The sequence below is a fragment of the Condylura cristata genome, unplaced genomic scaffold (genome assembly GCF_000260355.1).
Source record: "Condylura cristata isolate star-nosed mole 26May11 unplaced genomic scaffold, ConCri1.0 scaffold00013, whole genome shotgun sequence".
Lineage (NCBI taxonomy): Eukaryota > Metazoa > Chordata > Mammalia > Eulipotyphla > Talpidae > Condylura > Condylura cristata.
In genome coordinates, this window is record NW_004567114.1 from 25,025,788 (window position 1) to 25,052,204 (window position 26,417).

Genomic DNA, 26,417 nt, shown 5'->3' on the forward strand with positions numbered 1-26,417 from the left:
CTGACCCTCCCGCTGCTCCCCTCAGCAGTGTACTTCTTTGATCTGCCTGTTCTATTCCCCACTCTGTCTCTGGTGAAGCCTCTCGCCGCCCCTGAGCCTCTGGCCTGTACCCCAGTTCTGTATGCACAAATAAATAAATCTTTAAAAAAAAAAAAAGAAGTATCATGCAATTGAAGTAGAGAGTAAGATAAGAAGAATGATAGGTGGAGTCAGAGATGTAAGGGATGAGAATAGAAGATGCATTGTGTAAGGTCTTGTTGGCATTTCTTTTCACTTATTAAAACGGAGGATTTTTAGCAAAAGAATGGCATGATCTGATTTATGGTCCAGGATCATTCTAGCTGCTTTGTTTAGGATAAACTGAAGCATGGGTCAACAGCAGAAACTAGGAAACAAAGTAGGAAGCTCTTTGAATAATCCAGTGTTTTCATGAAATCACAACTATTTATTCAATAAATAGTCAGGAGCGAAAATAACCATTGCATTACACATAGTAAGTGGTATTTATTGCTTAATGAATTTGATGCAATATAAAACCTACTTACAAAGGGTTACTATAAAAAAGTTTGAAAGCCATTATTTTAAGATTTTTTCTACTACTGCCAACTAGAGGTGACTGAGTTTTTAGTAGATTCTCAGTGAGTGGCTCTGTATGAAACAGACTGTCTTTCTGTAATGGATGATCATCAGCATTTTTTCTCCCCTTTCTTTTACGTTTCACTTTTCTCTTTTTTTGAACTCTGCCTAAGATTTTAATTAGAAGTTACCTAATTGTGATTTTTGTTTTCAGACCTTCTTGAGTTGGGATTTTCCCTAGATTTGACTTCTTTCCTCCTTAGCATTACTCTAGTTCTTTGACTTTGTAATCTAACAGTCAGTGTACCCAGCACAGTTTTTCTTCTGCCGTCATGAACCCCCCATTTACCTACACATCTTCCCACCCTCTCCTGCTCTGTGATGGTTGCTGTAGCCACTGCCATCTCAATCTCCCTCCTTTGCCTGTTTTTTCCCTTCCACCTACCTAGTAATGTTTTCTATACAAGATCAGGACTGCTGCTATGTAATATTTGTCAGAAAGTAGGGCTGTTGGGCCCTCCCTGGTGGCACAGCGGCTTGGAGCACAGCACTGCCAAGCTGACCATGGCTGCCTCAGTGCGAGTTCGATGCCCTGCCCTGAAAGTGATCCACATGGCACAACAGACCTCTCCTGTCTCAAGCTTGCTACTCCCCTCAGTAGTGTACTTATCGATCTGCCTATTCTGCTCCCCACTCTGTCTCTGGTGAATTCTCTCATGGCCCTACACCTCTGGCTTGTATCCCAGTTCTTTATGCATAATAAATAAAATCTTTTTTTAAAAAAGCAAGTAGGGCTGTTACAGAACAATGAGAAGGGCATCCCTGCACCCCCAAACCTAACTGCTCTAAATAGGTTCTGCCATCCACCTCATTAAGACAAAACATATGATACCTTTAATGGAAATAAACTTTAATACAATCAGTGTGCAAGATAGAATAGACAAAGAATATAGTTTCTAAATCAAACATCCAAAGTTACTCATCCCCCTCATGGGTGGAAGTCCATCCGAAAGGGATTGGCCTAAAGCAAAGCCTGAAAGACGGCCACAAATCTAAAGCACCTTTTGGCTGGGACCCATAGAAAAGGGTCAGACATGACTAGACAAGTCTGGGAGGAAAAGAACAAAATCAAAATCAACATAAACACTGCCACTGTTAACCTCCCCATGGGTCTCTTACCCACATCTGTTTCAACCAATCCAGGACCAAGAAAACAAGAACCACTTCTTCACATGTCTCTCTGCTCCATATGCCTCCTTCAGGTCTCCTTCTGGCTTCCTACTATCCTGCTTCCGTCCTCTTCAGTGTCCTCTCCAGATTCTCCTCTGCTCTGCTCAGCTCCCCCTTCCTTTGGGTGGAGCAGGGAACCTGGAGCCTCCTCTTTTCCTGTGGACCACCTGTTACAGGACCAGGACTAGTTTTCAGATGAATATTGAATGACTGCTTATGAAACACCTTCCTCTTTTCTGCAGCTCGGAGTGAAAGGGACAGGTGAGGGGGGTGGGCAGAGTTGAATATGCCAACTATTTAGATGAACTTGAGATGGTTTAAATGTTAAGCCCCCAGTTCTATGGAAAAGTTACGAGTATCCATGGCATTGTCTCTTGGTTCGTTTTAAGATCTTGGTTGGTTTTGTGCAATTTTGGGGATCTCTGGGCCGAAAGTATAAAAACTTGGGCTCTAGATCACTTCCATTCTGGTCATGTCCCCGCCCTGGAAGATGATGACAGAAGCAATACAATGCCTGCCATTCATATTTACTTCCTTGAGAGATGGACAGGCCATTTGACTATCTAAAGATGTCTTTATCAGAAATTTTTAGTCACTGCCTGTTGTTGACCTCAGTCAAACTAAAATTTTCTGGTTATTCAAAAAAGGAAGGAAATTTTATCATGTACACTGAACCTGCATCTATAGTTTGAGCCAGGAAGTTTGCAGGGAATCATATTTTGAGTAACAAATCTTTTTTCGGTCACAGATCACAAGGTGTATTCCTCAAACTGGTTGTTCAGCAGTTCTCTAGAGTTCCCTCTAGAGAAGTCTTAATCTTGGAATTAGGATTTTATTAGGGAAAAAAAAAACCAAGCAAGCAAACAAACAAAAAAGAAAACTCCCAGGTCCTTCTCCTTTATAATACTTGTATTATAAAATTAAATGGTTAAAAAGATTTTTGGAGTGCTGAATACATTTGAATGGGACTCTTGTGATTCCCTGAACTGGTTCACTTTTTGCCTAATTCTGATTATCTGGTAGGATCTGTAATATTCTTTGCATTATATTATAGGGGTACAAAATGTCCCATATTCTTAGGTCATCCTGTAAGTCAGAAGCTGTCCTAAAGTAGAATGAGGTGGGAGGAATTTCCCCCCACCTGCAGGGCCTCACTTTGGCCTCTCTGGTTTTATATACTAGCTCTGATGTCTGTGAATTGGAATGGCAGTGCCTTGATTCTTGTATTTTACAGATCTTAGGTGACTTTCAGATAGAAACTGAGGAAATTCATGTTGGTGGGCTTTAGAAATTCTTGTTGCTATCATCAAATTAATTATTTAATCATGAACTTATGGACATCTAGGTTTATGGGCTCTGATGTTGGAATATTTATTGATACCTTTTCTTGTGCTGTACACGATACACCCAGACACTTTTCCCTGAAAGCCTTAGCCCAGTACTTAAGAAAAAATTGTTCTTTTTATTCTACCAGACCAATAAAGAAGTCCAATTGAGTATTCCTTTGGGGGCCTTTCAAATACTCTTTCACCTCATTTGGGTGTTTAATGGTGGCTGTTTCTCAGAATTAAAGATAGTGTCATCTTTGCCACCAAGATCAGAGTCCACAAAGCAAGTCAAAGTTGAGTCATTCTTAATTGTATCTAGAGACTCTTGGCTTCCCAAGAGGCAGTGAGACATGTCTCCTTCAGGAAAGGTGCAGAACAGAAGACAAATATATTTCATAAGTTGTTGGTAGAGCCTAGGAACTGTAATATTGAAAAGATTTGGAAGTCCTTTTGGCGAGTAGAAACAGCTGTGAAGTGTTATGGCATGTGGTTGGCTTTTGTTGAGCCTCTAGTAATCTTACTCTTCACCTTTTCTACCCACCCCCACTCTCTATTCCCCTAATTCCAAAATGCAATCTGGTTTTTCAAAGTGTGGTTTGAATGTCACTTGCATCAGAATTAACAGGGGTTGCTTGTTAAATTCAAATTCATAGACCAACTGCCACGATTGAATTAGATAGCTGGGGGTTGAACCTGAGATCTGTATTTTAAAACTTAGTCCTAGGTGTTTTCTCATGCACATTGCACCTGGCACTTTTTATCTCACTATAAAGACAAACTCCTTCTAAGCCGTTTCTTCCCAATGAACTAGAATCACCCCTGCTATCCTTATCAAGAGTAGACAGTTATAGAAGTCCTGCTGAGAAATTAGTTAACATAGGTCACCCTCTGGATTTCTGGTGACATTCCTTCCCTCTAGAAGAAAATGAATTTTGCATCCAAACATCAAATACTCAATGTCAGTAACTTGCTCTTTAGATTGCAACCCTAAGGATTCTAGGAGCAAGATTCTGATATACCTTCTCTGTGTGATAGAAATTTTCTGCCCTGCAGCATAGTCAAGAGAAAAGTCAGTGATTCTCTTGGAACCCCCAAATAGACCCTTTTAGAGTGATCAGATTGCCAAGTTAAGTCCAGAAGCTTGGGTGGAGATGGGGCAGACCTCTGTAGGCCTGACTAGAATCAGTAGAGGAAGTTCCTTTTAACAGATGGGAAGGGCTTTTGCCAGAGGCCCCAGCGTCCCTGTCAGGATGCCTGAGTGGATGTAAATCCCTGCCACTATGACTGGTGGGACTGGCTGTTTCTTTTTATTGAGTTGTTTTCACCCTCTGTTCCTCTTCTGTTTTGTGGAAGATAGTTTATTGTGCAAGCCATACTGATCATAAGTTGAAAGCCTCTTGTTTTGTGCTTAATGTTTAGATAATGCAACATGGTGTAGCAGCTAGGGCACCCTGTAGAGGAAATGCCTGGGCACAAAGAGCCCTGTCATTTATTCTCTGTCAGTGACTGTGGCCTGTGCTTAGGACCATTATAAGAATATAGTTCTTTGCAGGAATCGTCATTTGGGGCCTGCCGGAGTACCAGGTTTTTTCTTGATTCTTGGCATTCTAGGGACTGTTTTCTAAGTCTCTCTTTCCTTCCATTTAATCATGAGGGGATTAAATTCTGATTTGCTGAAGCCTTGTTTCGACACATAGCTGCAGTACCAGAGCATTCCTCTGGGACACAGGACTGACTGGCTAGTGGTGACCAGGTTAGCAACTGCTTTTGCATTGTGCTTTCAGGACCTCCTTTTCCCATTAGTAATCTACTTTCTTGTTCCCTTATCTTCTCCATCACTCTTGCCCCTTCCCACACTCAAATGTGTTATCTCTGTTCAACATTTTGTCTCTTCTGATAGCATGTAGCTCTTTTAAGTTTTCATTTGGTAAAACTTCTTCCTTAAAATGTTTCAGATTTGCTAGGCTGATTTAATTTAGGTAGTTAAGACCTTTTCCAGGACTGGGATTCCTTAGTATTTATAGACTTTTTTTTATCTCTTAAAGCTACCAGGAACTCTTCCTTTTCATAACATAACAGGGTGGTCTCCAGGAAAAGGGGAGGTTTCAAGTTCCCTGCCCCACCTAGGGAGGCACATGGAGCAGAGAGACATGTGAAGAAGCAGCTCTTGTTTTCTTGGTCCTGGACTGGTTGAAACAGATGTGGTGAGAGACCCGTGGGGAGGTTGACTATGGCAGCGTTTATCTTGATTTTGATTTTGCTCTTTTCCTCCCAGACTTGTCTGGCCATTTCCAACCCCTTTCTACGGGTCCCAGCCAGAAGGTGCTTTAACTTGTGGCGGGCTTTTAGGCCATGCTTTGGACCAAAGCATGGGTGGACTTTTATCCACGAGGGGATGGGTAACTTTGGGTGTTTGATTTAGAAACTATTGTCTTTAGATTTGCTGTATTACACACTGATTGTATTGAAGTTCATTTCAATTAAAGATCTTATATGTTTTGTCTTGATGAGGCAGGTTTGGGGGTTCAGCCATGTTCTTCTCCCTGCCCTGTAAACAGTAATAGTGTCTGTGTGAAGCAGAGTGAGTGAGTAGCTCAGTGTGACACTCATTTCTTCAGTATCCCCAACGGATATTCGTAATCTCACTTTCCTGTCAGTATTTCAGTGCTCTTAGAAGGATGATTTGTTTATGATACTGGTGTGATCAGTCATCATGAATACTGTCTAGGTAATCTAGGATACTGACTACTAGAAAGATAAAACACAGAGACACACAAACACGCTTTTTGTTATTTAGCACTATATAGTTGTTAATGTTCATGGCCATTCTAGTTCACTATAAAACAAATTATCTTATGAATCATGAAAAGAAATTATTTGGAACCATACTGTGTAACTTTTAAAAAAATGTTACGAAAATTATGAAGCCATAGAAAAATATTAGGTGAACCAGAACATACAGCTCCCTAGTGAAGGCAGGTAAATGAATTATAAGTATTAACCAAAGGCATTTCTATCCTCATTATTACTTTATAGCACACTATCAAATATCTTTCTGTCAGAATTCAATGTACAAGCCTGACAGGAGCTCCTGTGCACGTGTTCAGAAGAAATAAATGCAGTGTGTCTTCAGGCTCATGCCAATCTGTGTGCTTTCTGCCTTTCAGTTCTCTCCTGCGCTATGGTGGCAACCTGTCCCTCCAGAGTGCCATGAGTGTGCGATTCAACAGCAATGGGACCCAGCTCCTGGCCCTAAGGCGTCGCTTACCCCCTGTGCTGTATGATATCCACTCCCGTCTACCTGTGTTCCAGTTTGACAATCAGGGTTACTTCAACTCTTGCACCATGAAAAGCTGCTGTTTTGCAGGAGATCGTGACCAGGTAAAGTGCCCTCTGCCTACCGCATCCCACACTGGCATTTCTCTTGTATTCTATACTGGTCTTTATTTCTCTGTAGCATCATGTCAGGTTGAAACAACTGAGTGTAATCAGTGTCTGTAGTTGTTCTGGCTTAATAGTCAGCTTCTTTATCATGGCTGCCTTTGGGTAATATGAGGCACATACATAAATCAAGGTTGGCTACAAATATGAGGCACATACTATAAATCAACGTTGGCTACAAATTGGTTCTGAACAACCTGGTTCTGCCATGTTCGTGAATGCATTTTAATATCCAAAGAATGTGTCATTTCTAAACAAAGGCAGTCTGTGGAAAACAAGCCTATCAGTGAGATTTTTTTCCCCCAACAAAGCACAGGGATGAATGAAATACCCTAAATACCATCCAAGAGGCATACAGCCTAAGTGGCCCTTTGGGATTGCATCTTTTTCTGGGAGGCAGTGGGCTGAACAGCTTTGTTTGAGAGGCAGCCAGATGCTAACTCTTTCCTTTTATTGCCAGCATCAACCAATCTGTGAGTTTCCGGTCTCCTCACAGTCTCATTGGGAATTGAGATACTGATGTTGACTTAAAACTGACAGTTTAAAATCATAGTTGGCATTTTGTACTTCCCTGTCTTGACCACAGAATTTCATTGGGTGTCACTGAGTGGGCTATTAGACTATTTGGAGTAATCAAGCGAAGTTTTACATTTGTCTTTACAAGTATAAAGAAAGATTGACCAAATAAGTAAATTTTTTTTCTCTTATACACAATAAAATGTTATTACTACTTCATCTCTAGATTAGAAATAGAGAAACTTTCATCTCTTGTTAATATTTGGTGTCCTTTTTGGGTATTATCAACTGTATCAAATTTGATAGTCAACTGTCACATGTTATACTCTACCTCTTTTTTTTTTCAAAGATTTATTTATTTAGATAGCTTCATTAATGACATTGTGTATAAGAAGAAAAAATTTACTTAACCCCTTGCCCCACCAGGAAGGCCCACACTCTACCTCTTTAAAGTTATTTTTGGACATGACCCATTAATAAAACATCTCTTTGACAACCTGTGAAGACCTGCTTTATGAAGACAGAAACTAGGATATTTTTCCCTGGATTAAGTTAAAAGAGACTTCCACTTGTCGTAGCTTAGATTAGTATATGTAGTAGAAACACAATAAATGCTTGTTTGGATTGAGTTGTATATTACATAAACTAGTATAGCTTTTTAAGTTATCTGACTAGGATATTTATTTTTGTAAACAAGATATCAAAATTCAGAATTTATATTGAAGTTGGCATTTTAAGGCTGGCTAGCTGCAATTCACAATTGAAACCACTAGGTGGCCTCAATTATATAAGTGATGCCTCTTTGAAGAAGGCACAGGGCCTGAATTACTTCATTTTTTCCAGCCAATTTGTTTCTTTGGTGGGAAGAAACCTTTAGAGATGATCAGATTCATAGTGGGTAATTGCTGTTATGAAATTAAAGTAAATCTGAACTATGGAAATGACAAACTCTTCCCTCCCTCACTTTTCCCTTTCTTCCTTGCTTTTGCTGATTTTCCAGCTTTCCTTGAACAATAAAGAACAGGCATTAAATGTAATGGCTTATTAGGTTTTATTGCCAGAAAGACAGGAACTGAGGGAAAAGTAAAAGAGGTAAAGCAAAATGGAGATTGTGTTTTCTTTCATTTCCTATCTTAGCAGCCAGATTATATCTGCATGGAATCCTTTTCAAAAGGTCCAGAACAGAGGCCGCGAGCCAATATTTAGAGCACCTATACCATGGCTCTGTGGCCTTGGCACTATTAACATTTAGGTCAGATAATTCTTTCTCTTTTGTTATGTGGGGTTGCCTTGTGCATTGCAGGATGGTCAGTAGCATCCTTGCTTCGCCTCTTCCCACTAGATGCCAGTAACATTTCCTCTACAGTTGTCCCCCAGACAACCAAAAATGTGTCCAGACATTGTCAGATACTCGAAGGGAGTGGATTGCCTCTGGTTAAAAACCTATGACTGGGCCCTCCCTGGTGGCGCAGCGGGTTAAAGCGCAGCACTGAGAATCCGAAGCCACTTCCGCATGAGTTCGATTCCCGCCTGCCCCGGAGGTGACCACATGGCGCGGCAGACCTCTCCTGACCCGCCCGCTGCTCCCCTCAGCAGTGTACTTCATCGATCTGCCTGTTCTGTTCCCCACTCTGTCTCTGGTGAAGCCTCTCGCCGCCCCTGAGCCTCTGGCCTGTACCCCAGTTCTGTATGCACAGATAAATAAATAAATCTTTAAAAACAAAAAACCTATGACTTTGATTGTAAGTACCCATTTGCCTACAAATGGCCATAGGCAAAACCACAACAATATATTTTACGATGGCCCTGAGCATGTAAGTTTTGCCTTTGGATTATGTAGAATGATTACCAAAAAATTTTAAATGGTTTTGATTTTCTCTATAGAAATTTGACTTTTTTTTTTAATGACTTGTGTCTTATGAGAAGAACTTATAACTACTGTATCCTCTCTGACAAACTAGATTGCCTTATGGTTGAGATAAGTAGTTTTCCTTGGAAGGAGGAGATACAAAGTTATTGAATCTAAGTTTGGACCAGTTTCAGAATTAATGTTTTTGAAATCTGTTCATATTACCCATATAGATTATCAAAGCAATATACTAGGGAAAAGGAAGTGCAGCGGGCAGGTCAGGAGAGGCCTGTCACGCCATGTGGATCTCCTCCGGGGCAGGCGGGGATCAAACTCATGTGGAAGTGGCTTAAGCTTTTTAGTGCAGTGCTTTAACCCGGACAGCCACCAGGGAGGGCCAGGAATTTAGTTTTATTCTTCCCTTGGGGGCTAAGAAATGTGGCTAACCCATTGTTGTCTGTCTCTAATGCCTAGTGCACAGTAAGAACACACAAATAAATACTTGTTGAAGGAAAAATGTTGAGAACTTTGTGCACTGTGTAGTTTTTAGCTTTCTGAGCCTAAGTTTCTCTAATTGTAAAACAGGATTGATAAGTACCATTTTTTTTCTGCTCAGGTTCTAGGAGCTTTGGGAAGATAAAACTAATCTACTGAATGAACAGCTTTCTAGTATTGCATGGGAGCTAAATTTGTCTCATTCCTAGAACAGTTTCTCAGAGGTGATTTATGACTTCCCACATTCAGGGTTAAAGCAGCAGCTGTTGTGGTTTACAGTATGATCTTTGGGACTGACTTGCATACTTTGACTGGTTCAGATAGTATCGTTTTTGCTACTTTCAAATTCCAAAACCTATCCTTTCCTTAGATTAGTCTTTATTTTTGATCTTGCTCTTGTGTACTTTGAGAATAACCACAGTCAGAGCTCTGTGCTCTGGAACTCTTCATTTAGTCATGGGCTGGGTAACCATCCCAGAGAGGAATCTGAGAATTTCCATAATAGGAATGAACATGGGTAAGAAAGGCAGTGAGTGACCTATCTATCTGTAATTGCAATGAAGTTAGTCACTCCATTCAAATGAACACAAATATCATGTAAGAGCGCCTGCACTTCTTTTTAAATTATTCTAGGTTTACTAAGTAATTCATTCACCTCAAAATGAAATGAACATTTCAAGAATTTGACTAGGAATAAAGTATGAAATAGGCCTATCTTAATTTTTTATCTCCTCCATGCTCATTCCCACTATTGTAAATTAACTGGAATTATAGAACTATCAGAGGTCACTTTGTAAGATCCTCTTCTGATAGATGAGAAAGCAGAGACTCAAAGTTGAGATCTATAAATCAAGACATAAACAAATGTGTAGCTTAAGTGTTATAACTCTCAGTAGAGATCTTTTCACATTGCAAATGGCACCTTGATGCCAACAGAGTAAGTCAAGTAGTAAAAACAAGTGAATTGAGCTAGAAGTAAAATAGAGAGGACCCTCCATGATGGCACAGTGGGATAAGTCTCAGCACTATGAAGCTATATAGCCACTGTAACATGAGTTTGATCCCTGGCCAGGGAGCTTACCCACATGGCATACCCCACTGTTCCCCTCAGCAGTATATTTCAGTAAGTCTGCCTGTTCTGTTCCCCACTCTGTCTCTGGCGAATCCTCTCACCGCTGACCCCACACTTCTGGCCTGTATTCCAGTTCTTATATGCATAAATAAGTAAATTTTTTTTAAAGATTTATTTATTTATTCATGCGTACAGAACTGGGGTACAGCAAGAGGTGCAGGGGCGGCGAGAGGATTCACCAGAGACAGAGTGGGGAGCAGAACATGCAGATTTACAAAGTACACTGCTGAGGGGAGCAGCGGGCGGGTCAGGAGAGGTCTGCTGCGCCATGTGGGTCACCTCCGGGGGGATCGAACTCATGCTGAAGTGGCTTTAGCTTCTGAGTACTGTGCTTCAACCCACTGTGCCACCAGGGAGGACCTGTAAATATTTTTTTTTAAAGGAAGTAAAATAGGGAGTTGTGGGGACAGTGACAAACTGGAGAATTTAATTTTAATGTAAATCTAAATAAAGCTTTGACTCATTTTCAGTCCATAGTTGCCACAATAGCCTCTGACTTAAAAAAAAAAAAAAAGACTTTTTTGTGACGTCTCTCAGTTTTTAAATATTGTAACAGATCCGTACTTGATGGTATAAATAAATCTGTACACCATACTTATTTTTCTCTAGAGCCACCAGTTTAAAACTTATGTGCTTCAACGGGATGATTTTATTTCATGTTTACTTAAATGGTCTGTCACTAATTCCTCAGTCAGTTGAGACTTTTTCTTTACTCCTGCTGAACCTTTTCTAACCTCCTTTGTACTCCCCCTGCCCACCATCTTTTAAAATAAGAAAGCAATATTTACTGAGCATCTACTGTATGTCAGTCTATGTCAGGCACTGTGTAGACAGTCACATGAGTGCCAGATGGTACCTCTTGCGGTTTTCTTTCAAAGCCCTATATAAATCTGACTCCCCTTTCATTTAAGTATAATCTTTTAATTAATTAATTATCATTTCTATTATCAGATAAAGATGATATAAGTGACATTAGATTGGGCATCATCAGAAATAGCCCCAAGTTAAGGCTTTAACTTTTTTTTTTTTTTTAAAGCCAGATCACCTTCTAGCCTTGCAGTATAGTGAGGAGACCTATAGTAAAGCAACATTTCTTCCTCTGGAGGCTACCTGAACCCTGAGTTCTTCTTTCTTTCATATTGTGCTTGAATTTTGTTTGTTTTTATTTTTCTTCCTGAAGCCCTGAATGTACCTGAGTGACAGGTACATTCTGTCTCCCAAGCTTCACACTTCCCTGTGCATGTTCTGTGAGCCAGTCTCTTTAACAGGGTGATAGAAGGCCAGTTTTCCACCTGCTGACTTTTCTGACACACACTTGTAAGACAGCATTTGGCTTTTGTTCTCCTTCTTTCACAATTCCTTAAATGGCTCTTGCCCTACATTGTGAGAGTCCAGCATAGAGCTCAGGCATTTAGGAAGTAAGTCTCTTAAGCTACTAGGTGTATGTGGCCTAGAAATGGACATTATGATAACTTTTAACTCTTTTCTTTTGCCACATCTAAAGTCTGACCTAATGACCCCATTTTGCTGAAAGTGGGGTGGATAAGGAAGGAGATAGCATGTTTTCTTGAAAGAGCTGAGCACTGGGACATCTGAATTCTGAGATCACTTATGTGTCTTTCTTTTGAACATGGTAGATGGCAGTGCTCCCGAAATCATGATAATGAAATTATCCTGTCTTGTCCCCTGAAGAGGAGAGTTGACTGTGCCTTGTGACTTTAACAAAGTGGCCTTGAGTATATAGCCTGGCCTCAGACATTACATCACCACTTAACCTCTCTATGTTGACATTGTATGGATATAACAGAGGTGTAGGAATTAACCAGCAAAAGTGCTCCAAACCAGTGAAGTTATAACTTTGCTTTTTGTATAACCCTGTGCAGCCCTGACTAAGCTCACTTGGGGACCTGGCATGCCATATGGTCTCCTCTCCTTGAAGTAATACCTCTGGCCTGCACCCCAGCTCTTACAAGCACAGACCTGGAGTAGTTTAATGTGGCATATCTAACTGGTAGAAGAACCAGGACTAAACTCAGTCTCTTGTCTCTGGTTGCATTTACCCCTCTTTCTCATAGGTATCCTGCCACCTGTGGTATGGAGAGCAGGTGGCAATACAGTCCTTCACGGGCTGATAGAGGGAAAGCTGAATACTGAATGTTGTGGCGGAGGAATTCTTTATCATGTATATTATTTAGGTGGATATTTTAGGAGACTTTTATTTTAGAAGGAGAAGGTAATGTGGATATTACTTGTTTATTAACTCTGTCATTTATAATTTTTAAATCCTGAATCACCTTGAACATCTAAAAAGCTATGAAGAGTCATTTCAGAAAAATGTATGTATGCACATAGTTTTGCATATAATATTAAGAAATTTATGGAACTCCTGAAACCTAGCATTTTACCTATGGATAAGACCAACTTTTAGTCCATTAACTATGCAATTTTAGAATTTAGAAACCTTAAAAAGTTTTGGAGTGTATATGCTGGCCTGCTAGATAGATCTGATTTATAATTGTTCAGCTTAAAGGACCAATAAATAGGTGACCTGATTTCTTAGGAATAAGTGGAATTGATGTGGTGACAGAATATGGCAATTCTTTACTATATCCTGCCTGGCTAGTACTCTGGGCTTTATTAGGAAATCCTTTATCGATAAATAGATAATTAATGAAGGGAACAGAGTATATATAACCTTTCTTCTTTGATCTGCTCCCTCCTCCTTAGAATTTTTACTTTCAGTAGCATTGCCTCTTTTCGGGGGGGTCTTCAAACTTTGGAGAAGAAGCTGCTTCTGAATTGTTGGAGACCCTTGGTAAATGAAGAGTGTAACTTCTCATAGGCAGACTGAAGTAAGTGATGCCATTATCAGTCCTCACAGACAAGAACTGAGAGCCACAGAGAAGAGATTGATTGCTAAATTCCTTTTGGTTTATGGTCTTCATCTTGCCCAGGTTTCCAGGAAAGTTTGGCCAAATAAAGATTCATATTTAACTAATATAGGCTCCTTTTTTAATATAGGCAGTCATTGGAGAGTCAGAGCATTTTTTTTATTTCTTCCCTTCTGATTGTTTGACTATTATTGGCTGTCTCTATGGAACATTTCTTTATTAATAGAAATTTTCCTACTCAGAACCTATAAAGGTTAGTTATTTTAATAAACTGAAAATTCCAGGAGCCTAATGGAGCTGAAATGGCAAATGGTCTAAAGAATCAAGAATAGTGTAACTTCACATACAAAAAAAAAGGCATAATCTTATGAGTATGCATTTTTGTGTACTTTTATTGGGAGCCAATGGAATTCTGTTGCTCCTACTATAAATAAAAAAAGTCTATGACTTCCATTTCCAAAGAAGAATTTCCCTGACTACTTCGGATGGTATATTTAATCAAAGATATATTATTATTTACTGGTTGGCAAGCTTTTCTCTTTTCTTCTTTTTTTTTTTTTAATTTATTTAAGTATACGGGGGGGGGGGCGGGGGGGGCGGGGACAGTCAGAAGATTCACCAGAGACAGAGCAGGGAGCAGAACAGGCAGATGTACTGAAATACACTGCTTAGGGGAGCAGTGGTTGGGTCAGGAGAGGTCTGCCATACCATGTGGGTCCCCTCACTGGCTGGGGATTGAACTCATGCTGCAGTAAAGTGTTTGCAATAGCTTCATAGTGTTGTGCTTTAACCCGTTAAAGCACCACCAGGGAGGGCCCTGGCAATCCTTTTTCTGAACATAGTCTTTTAGAGCGCACATCACAAAATTATTCAATCACAATTTTGCCCCTTTCACAAAGGTCAGGAGGTCTAAAAGGTGTGTTTAAGTGTTAAGTAGTAATCTCTGATGTTACTGATCTAGTCTAGAAAGCCATGTGGTTTTTCTGTTCTAGTCAATACAGTTAGCTAAACAGCCATGCCATTTACTGAAGGATAATTAATCAATTATTGTGGAAGAAGCATTGGAGAGAACTGTGTAAGTTGATAAGCACTCAGGGACTATTAACTGATGTTTCCTTTTCCATCAGCTGTTGTTGGAGAATATCAAATGCTGTGCAAACACATATTCACATACTGCACAGACACGCACATATGTATACACATACTTAGAATTGAGCAGAAAGAGATTTCTCTGTTAACAGATGGTCTGTTAAGAAATATTTTGGGGGGTCTCCCCAATGCTCTACAAGTTAAATTTCAGCACTATCACCACAATGGTTTGATTTTGATCCCCAGCTGGGAAGCTGACTCGCATGGTGCAGCAGATCTCTCCTGTCTCACCCACTGCTCCCCTCAGCAGTGTATTTCAGTTGATCTGCCTGTTCTGCTTCCCACTGTGTCTTCGATGAATCCTCTCACCACCACCCCCCTCCACTTTCGCCCCTCTGGCTTACATTCCAGTTCTTCTATGCAAAAATAAATAAATATTTTTGTTATCCTTAGAGTATATCAGGCCTATCTCTCTTATAAAAATACTTTTCCTCGGGCCCTCCCTGGTGGTGCAGCGGGTTAAAGCACAGCATTGAGATTCTAAAGCCGCTTCCGCATGAGTTCGATTCCCGCCTGCCCCAGAGGTGACCACATGGTGTGGCAGACCTCTCCTGACCCACCCGCTGCTCCCCTCAGCAGTGTACTTCGTCTATCTGCCTGTCCTGTTCCCCACTCTGTCTCTGGTGAAGCCTCTCACCGCCTCTGGCCTGTACCCCAGTTCTGTATGCATAAATAAATAAATCTTTAAAAAAAAATACTTTTCCTCTTTTCAGTGTGGATTTTGAGTGGATGAGAAACGAATGAATATATATCCATATTTATAAACCCTGTGAGGCCTTAGAATATCATTTATAGGTACTTATCTGTATTCCATATTTGTCCCTTTTTTTGATTGGTTTAAACATTAACACTTAAAAAGTTTTAGAGAGGGAGAAATATTAATGGTTGCTTTGCTTAAAGATGACTCATAAATTTGTGTGTGATTTTTTTTTTTCCCCCAGTAAGCTCCTACTCAGTAAGCAGCTTTCCTATGGTTGCCACATTTAGATCCTTTAAACCTTCAATTTATTAAAAATTTCTTGGGTGACTATACAAAGATTGTCTGTATATTTAGAGGCCCAAGTTTCTCTTGACATTCAGCTATATGAACACCTCTGCAAATAAAAAAAGGTCTTTCTTGAGAGTATGTGTAATTTGAGAATGCTAAAGAATGGAGGGGTAGGAATTCTTGTATTACAGCTGTCTGCCTGAGTAGGAAATGTTAGGTGAGTGACTGTTTTCTATACAGGGTCATCAGAAGACTTGTGGGCAGATGACACAGTGACAGAATGCTAATGCAGTTATCTCTTTTGAATGGTGAGGTTCCTTCTGAAATTACTGAGAGGAGCAGTTGTTGCCCTGCGCCTACGCTTGAACAAGTTAATATCCCAAACTGACGATAGATTAGATAAAACGCACTAGCCTCAGTTCACTTTGCTTAAAATGACCAGGCTGCATCAAAATTAGTAAACACACTGCCCCTTTGGACTAGAGAATGAATAAACAGATGGGTCAGACTGTGGCCAAACTTTGGGAGGGATTTTGGATGCCTTGGATCCATACAACATTTTATGCTTATTTTTGTTTTGGTATTGCCATTTTTACCCATAAAACCAAATTACTTAATTATGTCTTCCACTCTCTGAAGTAGTCTGTAGATCTCCCAACTTCTCTCCAACCCACAGTATTTTGGGAAGTAGACCTTTGTTGCCTAGATAATGGGCTAGCTAAGCCATACTCCTTTTTTGGAGCTTTCCGTCTCAGTTAGGAAGCAATGTAAAAAGACTCACGTGAAGAGAGATTTAATTTGTCACCGACCCCTCACTGTTTAGAATGAGGTCAAGGACATAAGAGAAGGTAGTGAAGTCTGTATTTGTATCCCTACACAGCCATAAACTTGGTATCACCTTATTTACTTTTTTCTTTCCTGAAACTAAAAAGTAATCTTTAGGATTTTTCATGGTGATGTTTTAAATGTTAGTGTTAGCTATGAAGTCTCACATCACAAAAAGGAATAGAAATGTAAAACATGGAAATTTTGATTCACCTCTTTTTCCTATTATACTTCTGTAGCTTACCTGTTTATGAAGGGCTATCTGACGCTGAACTTTGCTGTTATCTAGGCACGAGGCCTATTACTTTGGGTCAGCTTCAGATTTAATACCGGATTCCCTATGCAGATTCTCTATGAAAGTAGATAAAATAAAAAGGAAAGTGGGAGAAACCGAAAACCTAAAGTTTCATCACCTGAAGTTCAGTTTTCTGATTAATTTGATAATTATTGTGTTTCATAAATTTGGAGATAACGATGTAGTTTGGTTTCTTTGTGTAGTGATTGGTTTGGGCACCATTTGGTTTTTGTTTTCTTGCTCATCCCTTGTATCCCATATTCATGGGCTTGCTGGTAAAGATTACCCACTAGCAGCTACAACGTGAGCTTGGGAGATGAACCCTTCCAACATAGCTTTAGAAGAAGAAATCATTACAGCTGGTATGATGATATTAATATATCTCTGTACTGAGCCTACTATCTTTATTTCTGTGGGTTTTTTTTCTTGTTTGTTTGTTTTAAGAAAGGCAAAAGAGCTCTTTTGCCTACCATGTATTTTGAAATAACCCAAGAACTCTGTTTCTTATCCTGGAATGTTATTTTCACAGATATCCATATAACTTGCTCCCTCATTTCCTTCAGGGTCTGCTGAAAATGTCATTTTACCAGAGAACCCTTCTGTGATCTCTGTATGTGAAATGGGTACTAACACTGCTAGTACTCCCTGTGCTAACCTGATTTTTATTTTTTCTCTATAACACTTACTGGACACTTTACATATTCTTTTAACCTCTTTATCCCCCAATCCAGTCTCTCATTGTATATGCATATGCTTTTCTTCTTCCCACCCAATAAAATTTAAACTTCATGTGGGCAGCGACAGGGCCCTTTTGATCAGCTCTGTGTTCCTTTCCCTGGAATTGTGCCCCATACATAGTAGACATTCGATAAATATTTGCTTAATGAATAAAGGGATGAATTCAGTTTTATTTCAGTCTCCCACAGTCAGCAGTATCCTCGGCAGCCAACTTTTAATATTGGAAGTGGCCCAGTAGACAACCATGAAATTCCATAAATGAATTCTTCAGGGAAGTTTTGTGATTCTAGTGTGTGTGAATTCTTAAATGGCTTGACTAGACAGCAGCAGGTCAAGACCCCCTCTTTGGAAGCATTCCCTGTAGTGTTTCTAAAAGGAAGAGAGGAGCAGGAGTTGCCTTCACCCCTTAGTGGAAGTCTGTACACTGTATATATTTTCTGTGTATTTTAGGAACTACTGTCACATTAAATCCAAAAGGCCTTAACTCTGTGGGAGTTATCTAAGGCATGCTCTCTAGGAGTCCCCTTTACTTTGTCTTGCTTTCCCTGGTGAATAGCTGAACAAATAAAAGAATACGAATCCTTTACAATGAAATAGTAAACTTCTGATAAGCCTACCCTTGATTCACTCTCCTTTAATATTTTTTTGTTTAGTTTGTGGAAGATATGAGAGGGAAAGGATAGCAAGATTTTTATGCAATGTTTTATAGATGCTTTTAAATACACCTGAAATGATGAGAAGCTGGATAATAAGTAAGTTATATATCACTTAAATATCATACATAAATTGCTAGTGGACAGTTTTTTTGTTTCCTTGCCTACCCCTCTATATGTATTAATTTGGGTTTCACTTCTAGGGTGAGTAGTTTACTTGCAAATGCAGGAAATCATAAAGGAACAGAGAAATGAATTAGGGAGAGAAAGAATAATGAGTCAAGTGCAATTATGGGTACTTGGAATTTGAACCTGAGGAGAACGGTATAGAACACTCTTCAGATCTGGTGACTGGGATATTAATACGCCAATTCTCGAGTCATTGGTTGAATCTGCAGCCTCCTAGGCTTTGGTTATAGCAATTGGAGATCAAGAAGTAAGACCTGGCCCTCCCAAGTGGTGCAAGAGGTTAAGTCTCAGCCCCATAAAGCTATCAGCAACCACTGCAGCATGAGTTCGCTCCCCGGCCATGGAGCTGACCCACCTGCTGTTCCCCTCAGTGGTGTATTTCAGTCAGTCTGCCTTTTCTAACCCTCAAAGTGTCTCTAGTGAGCCCTCTCTCTCTCTCTCTCTCTCTCTCTCTCTCTCTCTCTCTCTCTCTCACACACACACACACACACACACACACACACTTGCACCTTCTGGCCTATACCCAGCTCTTGTATGCATAAATAAATAAAATCTTTAAAGTAAGACTTGAGTGATACAAACAGGGTATCAAGGACCATGTCTTTTAAAACAGTAGACTACACACCATAGCTTTTTTTTTTCTTTCTTTTCAACTTTTTCATTACCTTTTTACCCAAAGTTGGCTCAATGCTTGTCTTGCCTCATTGCAAGTCACCAAGCACCTTATTTCTCATAATAGTCCCTAGTGCTTTCTACTTTATGGCATGGTGGCCGCATATTCAAATGAAATTTTTCTGCTTGATTTAAGTCCCTTAGGAGCCCAGAATTTACCTTTCATATATTTTTAAGTACCAGAGTACCTGGTGCTTAGTTAGGATGGAATGAATGAATCATTCCTCCTAACTAGTAGGTGTTTTTGCCAAACAAGCTTTGAGAGGAAAACCCTTAGGTTCTTGAATTCAGACTTCCTAACTTCAACTGAGATAGTTGCATAAACGCTGGGAGTTAATGGATATCTAAGGCAGGGCAGCAACAAGGATTCTTCTTTTCAAATGCTGAGTGTCATAGTAAGTACATTCACTTTGTTGTGTAACCATTTACACAACAAATGTTACCATTTTCATTTTGTAAAGCCAAAACTTTGTACCGTTACATATTGACTCCTCATCCTCCCTAGTCCTTTGTAAGCACTGTGCTACTTTCTGTGTCTATCAGTCTGACTAGTCTAGATACCTCATAAATGGAATCACATAGTATTTGTTTTTTTGTGACTGCTTATTTCACTTAAGTTCATGATTCATTCTTGTAGTGTATCATAATTTTCCTTCTTTTTAAAGACTGAATTATATTCTACTGTATGTATATGCCACATTTTTATTTATTCACTTATCTATTAGCAGACTTGGGTTGCTTCCTCTTGGCTATTGTGAGTAATGCTGTTATCAACACATGTGTACAAATACCTTTTACAGATCCTGCTTTCAGTTCTTTCAGATTGAAAGTTAAGTTGTTGGCTCTATGGCAACTTTTTTTAACTTTGAGGAACTAATTTCTGTTGTTTTGATAGTAGCCTTCCTAATGGATGTGAGGTGGTATCTTGTGGTTTGATAGACATTTCCCTGATGTTAGGGATATTGAGCAATCTGTTCATGTACTTCTTGGCCATTTGAACATAGCCATTTTATATATATTATATATTTCTTTTTTGGAGATATGTCTTCATATCCTGTGCACTTTTTAAAATCCAATTGTTTGGGTTTTTTTTTTATGTTAAGGAAACTTTTTAAAGTCAAAGTTAACAGGATTAGTCTTTCTCTCCATGAGCATGTTTGTGTCAAGTAGTAATGACTTGGAATACTTAAGAACTTCAAGCTCTGATTTGGCTTCCACCATTCTTTCACAGAGTCATCATAGAATCTTACAACTAATTGAGCCTCAAATAGTGGTATTTTGATATAGCAGCCAGAAAGGACGAACACAGTTGGTCAAGTAGTAATGACTTGGAAAACTTAAGAATTTCAAGCTCTGATTTGGCTTCCACCATTCTTTCAGAGTCATCATAGAATCTTACAACTAATTGAGCCTCAAATAGTGTGTTCGTCCTTTCTGGCTGCTATATCAAAATACCACTGACTCCACTATGCCCTGGACCAAATCATTTTTTCCCTTTGGATAGTGTTTTTTTAGCCTTTAAACATGCCCATCTTTGCCTTCTTTCTTCTTGTTCCCACAAGATTTCAAGTTTTGAAGACAGGTAAATTGATTTTTAATGGTTGTAAAGTATTTACATTGGTCCACAGATGTTGGAGTACACTTTTTGAAATCATTTGGTGTCATTTTTTTTTTTAAAGATTTATTTATTTATTTGTACAGAACTGGGGTACAGGCCAGAGATGCGAAGGGTGAGAGGATTCACCAGAGACAGAGCGGGAAGCAGAACAGGCAGATCAGTGAAGTACACTGCTGAGGGCGGGTCAGGAGAGGTCTGCCTCGCCATGTGGTCGCCTCCGGGGCAGGAGGGAATCGAACTCATATGGAAGTGGCTTTAGTTTCTTAGTGCAGTGCTTTAACCCTCTGTGCCACCAGGGAGGGCCCGTTTGGTGTCATTTTTAAGTGAAAAGTTTTCTTTAGAAAAGTATGGACCTCGGGCCTCCCTGGTGGTGCAGCAGGCTAAGTAGTAGCAAAATGAAGCTATCATAGCTGCTGTGGCATGAGTTCAGTCCCTGGCCTGGGAGGGAGCCCACATGGTGCAGCAGACTTCTCCTGTCTCGCCCATTGCTCCCCTCAGCAGTGTATTTCAGTAGATCTGCCTGTTCTGCTCCCCACTTTGTCTCTGGTGAATCTTCTCACCCCCCACACCTCTGCTTGTATCCCAATTCTAGTATGCATAAATAAATTAATCTTTGAAAAAAGAAAGCTATGGACTGCTTTTTCAAAGGATATGGGCATGGGAGGCAAAGGGCAGGAAGTATTATTTACCTCAAAGCACTTTTGTTAATCTTTGGAAATAAATGAGCTCTCAGAATTGCTCACTGGCTGCTGATAGACAATGTTTGATAATGTTTTTATGAGTCTTAGTTAGAAAGGTATGGCTTAGTGTCCTATTTTTTTAGATCAAGCAGTGTGAAGCAGCCACATGAAAAGGGATTGCTTATACCCCTGGCTTATACCACTAACTTGTGACTAGATTGGCAGCAATTTCCTGCTCAAGAGATGTCAGTTGATAGCAGGAAAGTTCCAGATACTTGGCCTTGCATAAAAGATTTCTGGGAAGCACCTATGTTTTTTTTTCCTGCACTAAAAATTCTTTTTGAAAAATTATAGTAAATATACATAACCTCAAAGTTACCATTTTAACCATATTTAAGGGATATCTCAGGTTCCTACTTTCAGTTTTTTAATATACATATGGGAGTGAAATGCTGGGTTACATGGTAGTTCAGAGTTTAACTTTTAACCTTTATTTATTTATGCACAAAAACTGGGGAATAGGCTAGAGGTGTCAGGGGTGAGAGGAGTCACCAGAGAAAATGGTGAGCAGAACAGGTGGATTGATTGAAATACGCTGCTGAGGGGAGCAGTGAGCAAGACAGGAGAGGTCTGCTGTGCCATGTGGATAATTTATCTCCCTGGCTGGGGATTGAACTTGTACTGCAGTGGCTGTGGGTAGCTTCATGAGCCTTAACCTCTTGTGCCACCAGGGAGGCACTCCTTAAGCATCTTTTTGTATGTTTATTGGCCATTTGTATATTTTCTATTTGCCCATTTTTGAGTTGGACTGTTTTCTACTAATAAGTGAGCCTTTTGATTTGCAAATACTTATGAGTATTTTGTGTGTAGTGCCTTATGAATATATATCCATTTACCTTATTCTTGAAAAATCTTCCCTTGTAAAGGTAGACATTACCAATCAATATATAAATAATACACATATGTATTTTTGTCTCAACAGTATATCCTTTCAGGCTCTGATGACTTCAATCTGTACATGTGGAGAATACCTGCAGATCCTGAAGCAGGTGAGTGTGTGTGTGTGTGTGTGTGTGTGTGTGTGTGTGTGAGAGAGAGAGAGAGAGAGAGAGAGAGAATGTGTGTGTATATACATATATATGTGTATATATATCTGTAGTATAAATCTGCTGCTAATCTTGACTTTTTCATGTTGTGTCCTGAAAGTACATATCTAAAGAGGAAGGTATTTCTCTATTAATAAAATAATTTTATTGGAAAGGTGATTGAAGAAAATTTTAAATTAAAAATTAGAATCCAGCTTTAATTATAGCCTTCATACATAGCCTTATGTAACACAATGATGCTTAGATTTTTGTTTTTCTTCAAAGAGCCTTTCTTTGACTTAATAGATCTCTTTTATGTCCTTTTTTCTTTATTTCACATCTGGAATATTGCAGTCTTGCTTTTCCTTTATTATACATCTCCACATTCCTGCTTATTACTCTACAAGCAGTAGTCAGGGCTTCTTTTCTTTGGCCTCCTTGATGGTGTTAACTGAAGGGAGACTAACTTTGTTGACTACTTAGTACAGTGCTGGTGATTTGGCCCAAAACAGACATCAGAGGAATTAGGAAGACATATTTTGCATTTGCTCTAGATTTACTGTGGAAAAATCTGCAGCTTTCCTCAAATTTGAAGTTTCAAACAGCCTAGATCATTTTTCATTTTTTATAATAACCTCACATGCAGAAATGTGTGTTAAATGGGCTACTATCTACTGTTTTTTTTTTTTTTTAAGTATATTTCTTTATTATAAAAAGAGCATAATACAGTGATCTGCTTCAGGTGATACCTAGCATCAAACTGGAAAGTGATAGTGAACTATGCTGAGAACTGACACAAAGGTGTCTAGTGCTTAAGGGGAAGTTGTCAGCTTGCCTGTTGCTGAATTAGCAATATTGTTACCAAACATCTGCCTTTCAAAACTCATCAAGCCCACTTGCGGTATAACTAGCTTATTGCTGAGGGCTGGTTACTAAACAAGTTGCTAAAGGCCTTTTCCCCTTTGGAAAGCTTTAGTGAAGCCGCTTACCTATGAAGCACACCAGATGAGAGAACAATAGTCTGACTGAACAAAAAGTGATATTCTGCACCAGAGATCATTCTATATTAAATCTCCCAATCTCCAAAATAATCTTTGTACTTATTTGTGCCTTTTACTTGTTGTTAAAAAAATTTTAATTATTTAATGTGACTTTTGAAATAAGTAGTTGGATCATTTTCATTCCCCCCCCCCCCAAGACTGTTTTCCTCAGGGGTCTTTTTCATGTTTGTATGAAGAAAGAAGAGGAAAGAATTAGCAATAGCATTATACTTTTTTCCCTCACTCTGCTGATTTCTGTACTAACTTAAGGTGTGGGTTATTGTCAGACTATCTATGTAAGTATGTAATATATGGGTTGGCAAGAACTGATGGCTCATTTAGGATTGGCGTACTCAAACATGGAGACAGATTTCTAAGGGTGATTAACAGGCACAGAGGGTTTAAAGAAATTCATTTCAGATTTTCAAATTACACATGTAATCTTTTATAAAAAAAATTGTAAGACAGTATCCATGCTCCTTTCCCACTCACTCCCCTTTTTCATTTGTCCTTTTTCTGTTTCACAAAAAAATAAACCAGAAAGCCCAAGATAACCAATGAACCTTAGCATGATGTATTGCCCTGAGACATAAAACCTTTAACAGTGCCAAAGAGTCTGAAATATCTTCTAGGGCTGTAACCCAACTAACCCCTATTTCTTCCTTTATCCTAGGCACTTAGAATAAGTTACTTTATATGTAATAGGTTTCCATTGAAAGTGGGCCTCCCTGTGGCCTAGGGGTTAGTCTTAGTGCTGTCACCGCCACAGCACAGAGTTCAGTCCCGGGACGGGAAGCTGACCCACATATGGTGCAGCAGACCTATCTGCTCCCCTCAGCAGTATATCTCAGCAGATCCACCTGCCCTGCTCCCCACTCTGTCTCTGGTGAATCCTTTCAACCCCACACCTCTGGCCTACACTCCAGTTCTTCTACACAAAAATAAATAAATAAAAATCTTTAAAAAGAAAAAAACCAATAAAAGTATATTTGTTTTGAGTAATAACTGTAATAATTATTATAAGTAATAATTGTAATGGTAACTTGAATCTCATACAACAATATAATATTTGAAGTCTTACAAGCATAGTATATAAAAAAATTTTAGCAGCCTCCCTAGTAGTGCAGAGACTAAAGTCTCAGTGCTGTCAAGCTATTGCCAGCCACTATGGCATGAGTTCGATCTCCTCCTGTCTCGCCCACTGCTCCCCTCAAGCTTTGTATTTCAGTAGATCTGCCTGTTATACTCCCCACGCTAGTGAATCCTTTTACCCATGTACCTCTGGCCTATATCTCAGTTCTTATATGCATAAATAAATTTTTTAAATCTTATTTTAAAATTTAAATTTGTGTTTACATTTTTGTTGGTAAATTATAAAATTTTCATACTACTATATTAGGCTGAACTTTGGGGAAGTAGATAAAATGGGAAAATTTTGAGAAAAAAATTATATATAAAATTTCTATTAAAAAACTGAAAGGCCCTCCCTGGTGCGCAGCGGGTTAAAGCACAGCACTGAGAAGCTAAAGCCACTTCCGCATGAGTTCGAATCCCGCCTGCCCCGGAGGTGACCACATGGCGTGGCAGACCTCTCCTGACCCGCTCGCTGCTCCCCTCAGCAGTGTACTTCATAGATCTGCCTGTTCTGCTCCCCACTCTGTCTCTGGTGAAGCCTCTCACCACCCCTGAGCCTCTAGCCTGTACCCCAGTTCTGTATGCACAAATAAATAAATCTTTAAAAAAAAAAACTGAAAAAGATAAAATTTCTATTTTAAAAATAGCTTTAGACTTCAGATTCCACTTAGGATGTAATAGCTCGCTCCTACTGCCTTAACCACAAAAAACAAATTACAGAAACTATTTTTTAAAAAAGATTTATTTATTTACTCATATATAACTGGGGTACAGGCCAAAGTTGCAGGGGCAGTGAGAGGATTCACCCAAGATAGAGCGGGGAGCAGAACAGGCAGATCAAGGAAGTACACTGCTGAGGGGAGCAGCGGGTGGGTCAGGAGAGGTCTGCCGCGCTATGTGGGTCACCTCTGAAGCAGGCGGGGATCGAACTCATGTGGAAGTGGCTTTTGATTCTTAGTGCTGTGCTTGAACCCGCTGCGCCACCAGGGAGGGACAGAAACTGTATTTTTAAAGATGTCGGAAAGCTGTGGTGACAAATGTGTGCTAGAAGAACTTAAGTTCTAAGGAGGGAAGAGCTCTCCTTAGCTGAGCATAAGATGCTGACCATTTTCTTTACAAGGGAAATATATATATAGGGTGCAGTTTGGGCATCCTAGACAGACTAGGATCAAAGAAATTAATTTTTGATGGCCACCGTAGATTCATAGGATTGTGGAATCTAGAGGGACCCAAACACCTGGCCAGTTTTCCCCTTAGGACACATGCTGAGTGCTGGTGTCACACAGGTTGCTAGGAGGGTGGGCTGGAATGGCAGGATGAAATTCCCACAGCAATACAGTGCCTAGGAGGTAAGGTGACCTAGTGGGAGAGGCCTGCTTCGCAAGGTATTTGCCAGATTTTGAACCTGTATGAGAAAAGAAGATAAAGAACCACTAAAGGAGAGAACATTAAGAACAGAGAATGGACTTGCCAGGTTCTCCATCAAAAGCCCCAAAGGGCTGCACTTGTGGATGGAATAGGATCAGAAAGCCTGAGTAAAATATCCTGCTATTCCCTGGCACTTAGGGGACATACTGGTTTGAAGAAGACACCTGCAACAAGCAGCCCCACAGTCTTGCCTTTGAGACCTTTACAACCAGAAGTAGATTTATTCTGACTAAAGAATAGCACTGACTTGACTCCTCCTGCTTGGATCAAGGATGACCAGTCACTTACCTATTTTATCAAGAGAGGAACAGGTAATCACAATAAGAACTTTATTTTCTCTATTGGTCTGGTAAAAGCCCAAGACCAAGGTGCTAACAAGTTTGATTTCTCCTGTGGCCTCCTCTCCCCTTTGGTCACCTTCTCAAATGACCTTTTCTATGTGCATGCACACCTTTGGTGTCCCCC

The 26,417-nt window shown here is 39.7% G+C and overlaps 1 protein-coding gene across 3 annotated transcripts in view; it reads left to right on the forward strand.

The window, feature by feature from the left end:
* The window catches only part of DCAF5 (DDB1 and CUL4 associated factor 5), an 84,543-nt gene that overhangs the window by 42,802 nt on the left and 15,324 nt on the right, over positions 1-26,417 (forward strand). For all 3 annotated transcript variants that reach the window (XM_004681751.2, XM_012724593.1, XM_012724594.1), the window contains exons 6-7: positions 6,302-6,515; positions 22,248-22,314. In XM_004681751.2, coding sequence (XP_004681808.1) covers positions 6,302-6,515; positions 22,248-22,314 — 281 coding nt within the window. The remainder of the gene's footprint in view (positions 1-6,301; positions 6,516-22,247; positions 22,315-26,417) is intronic.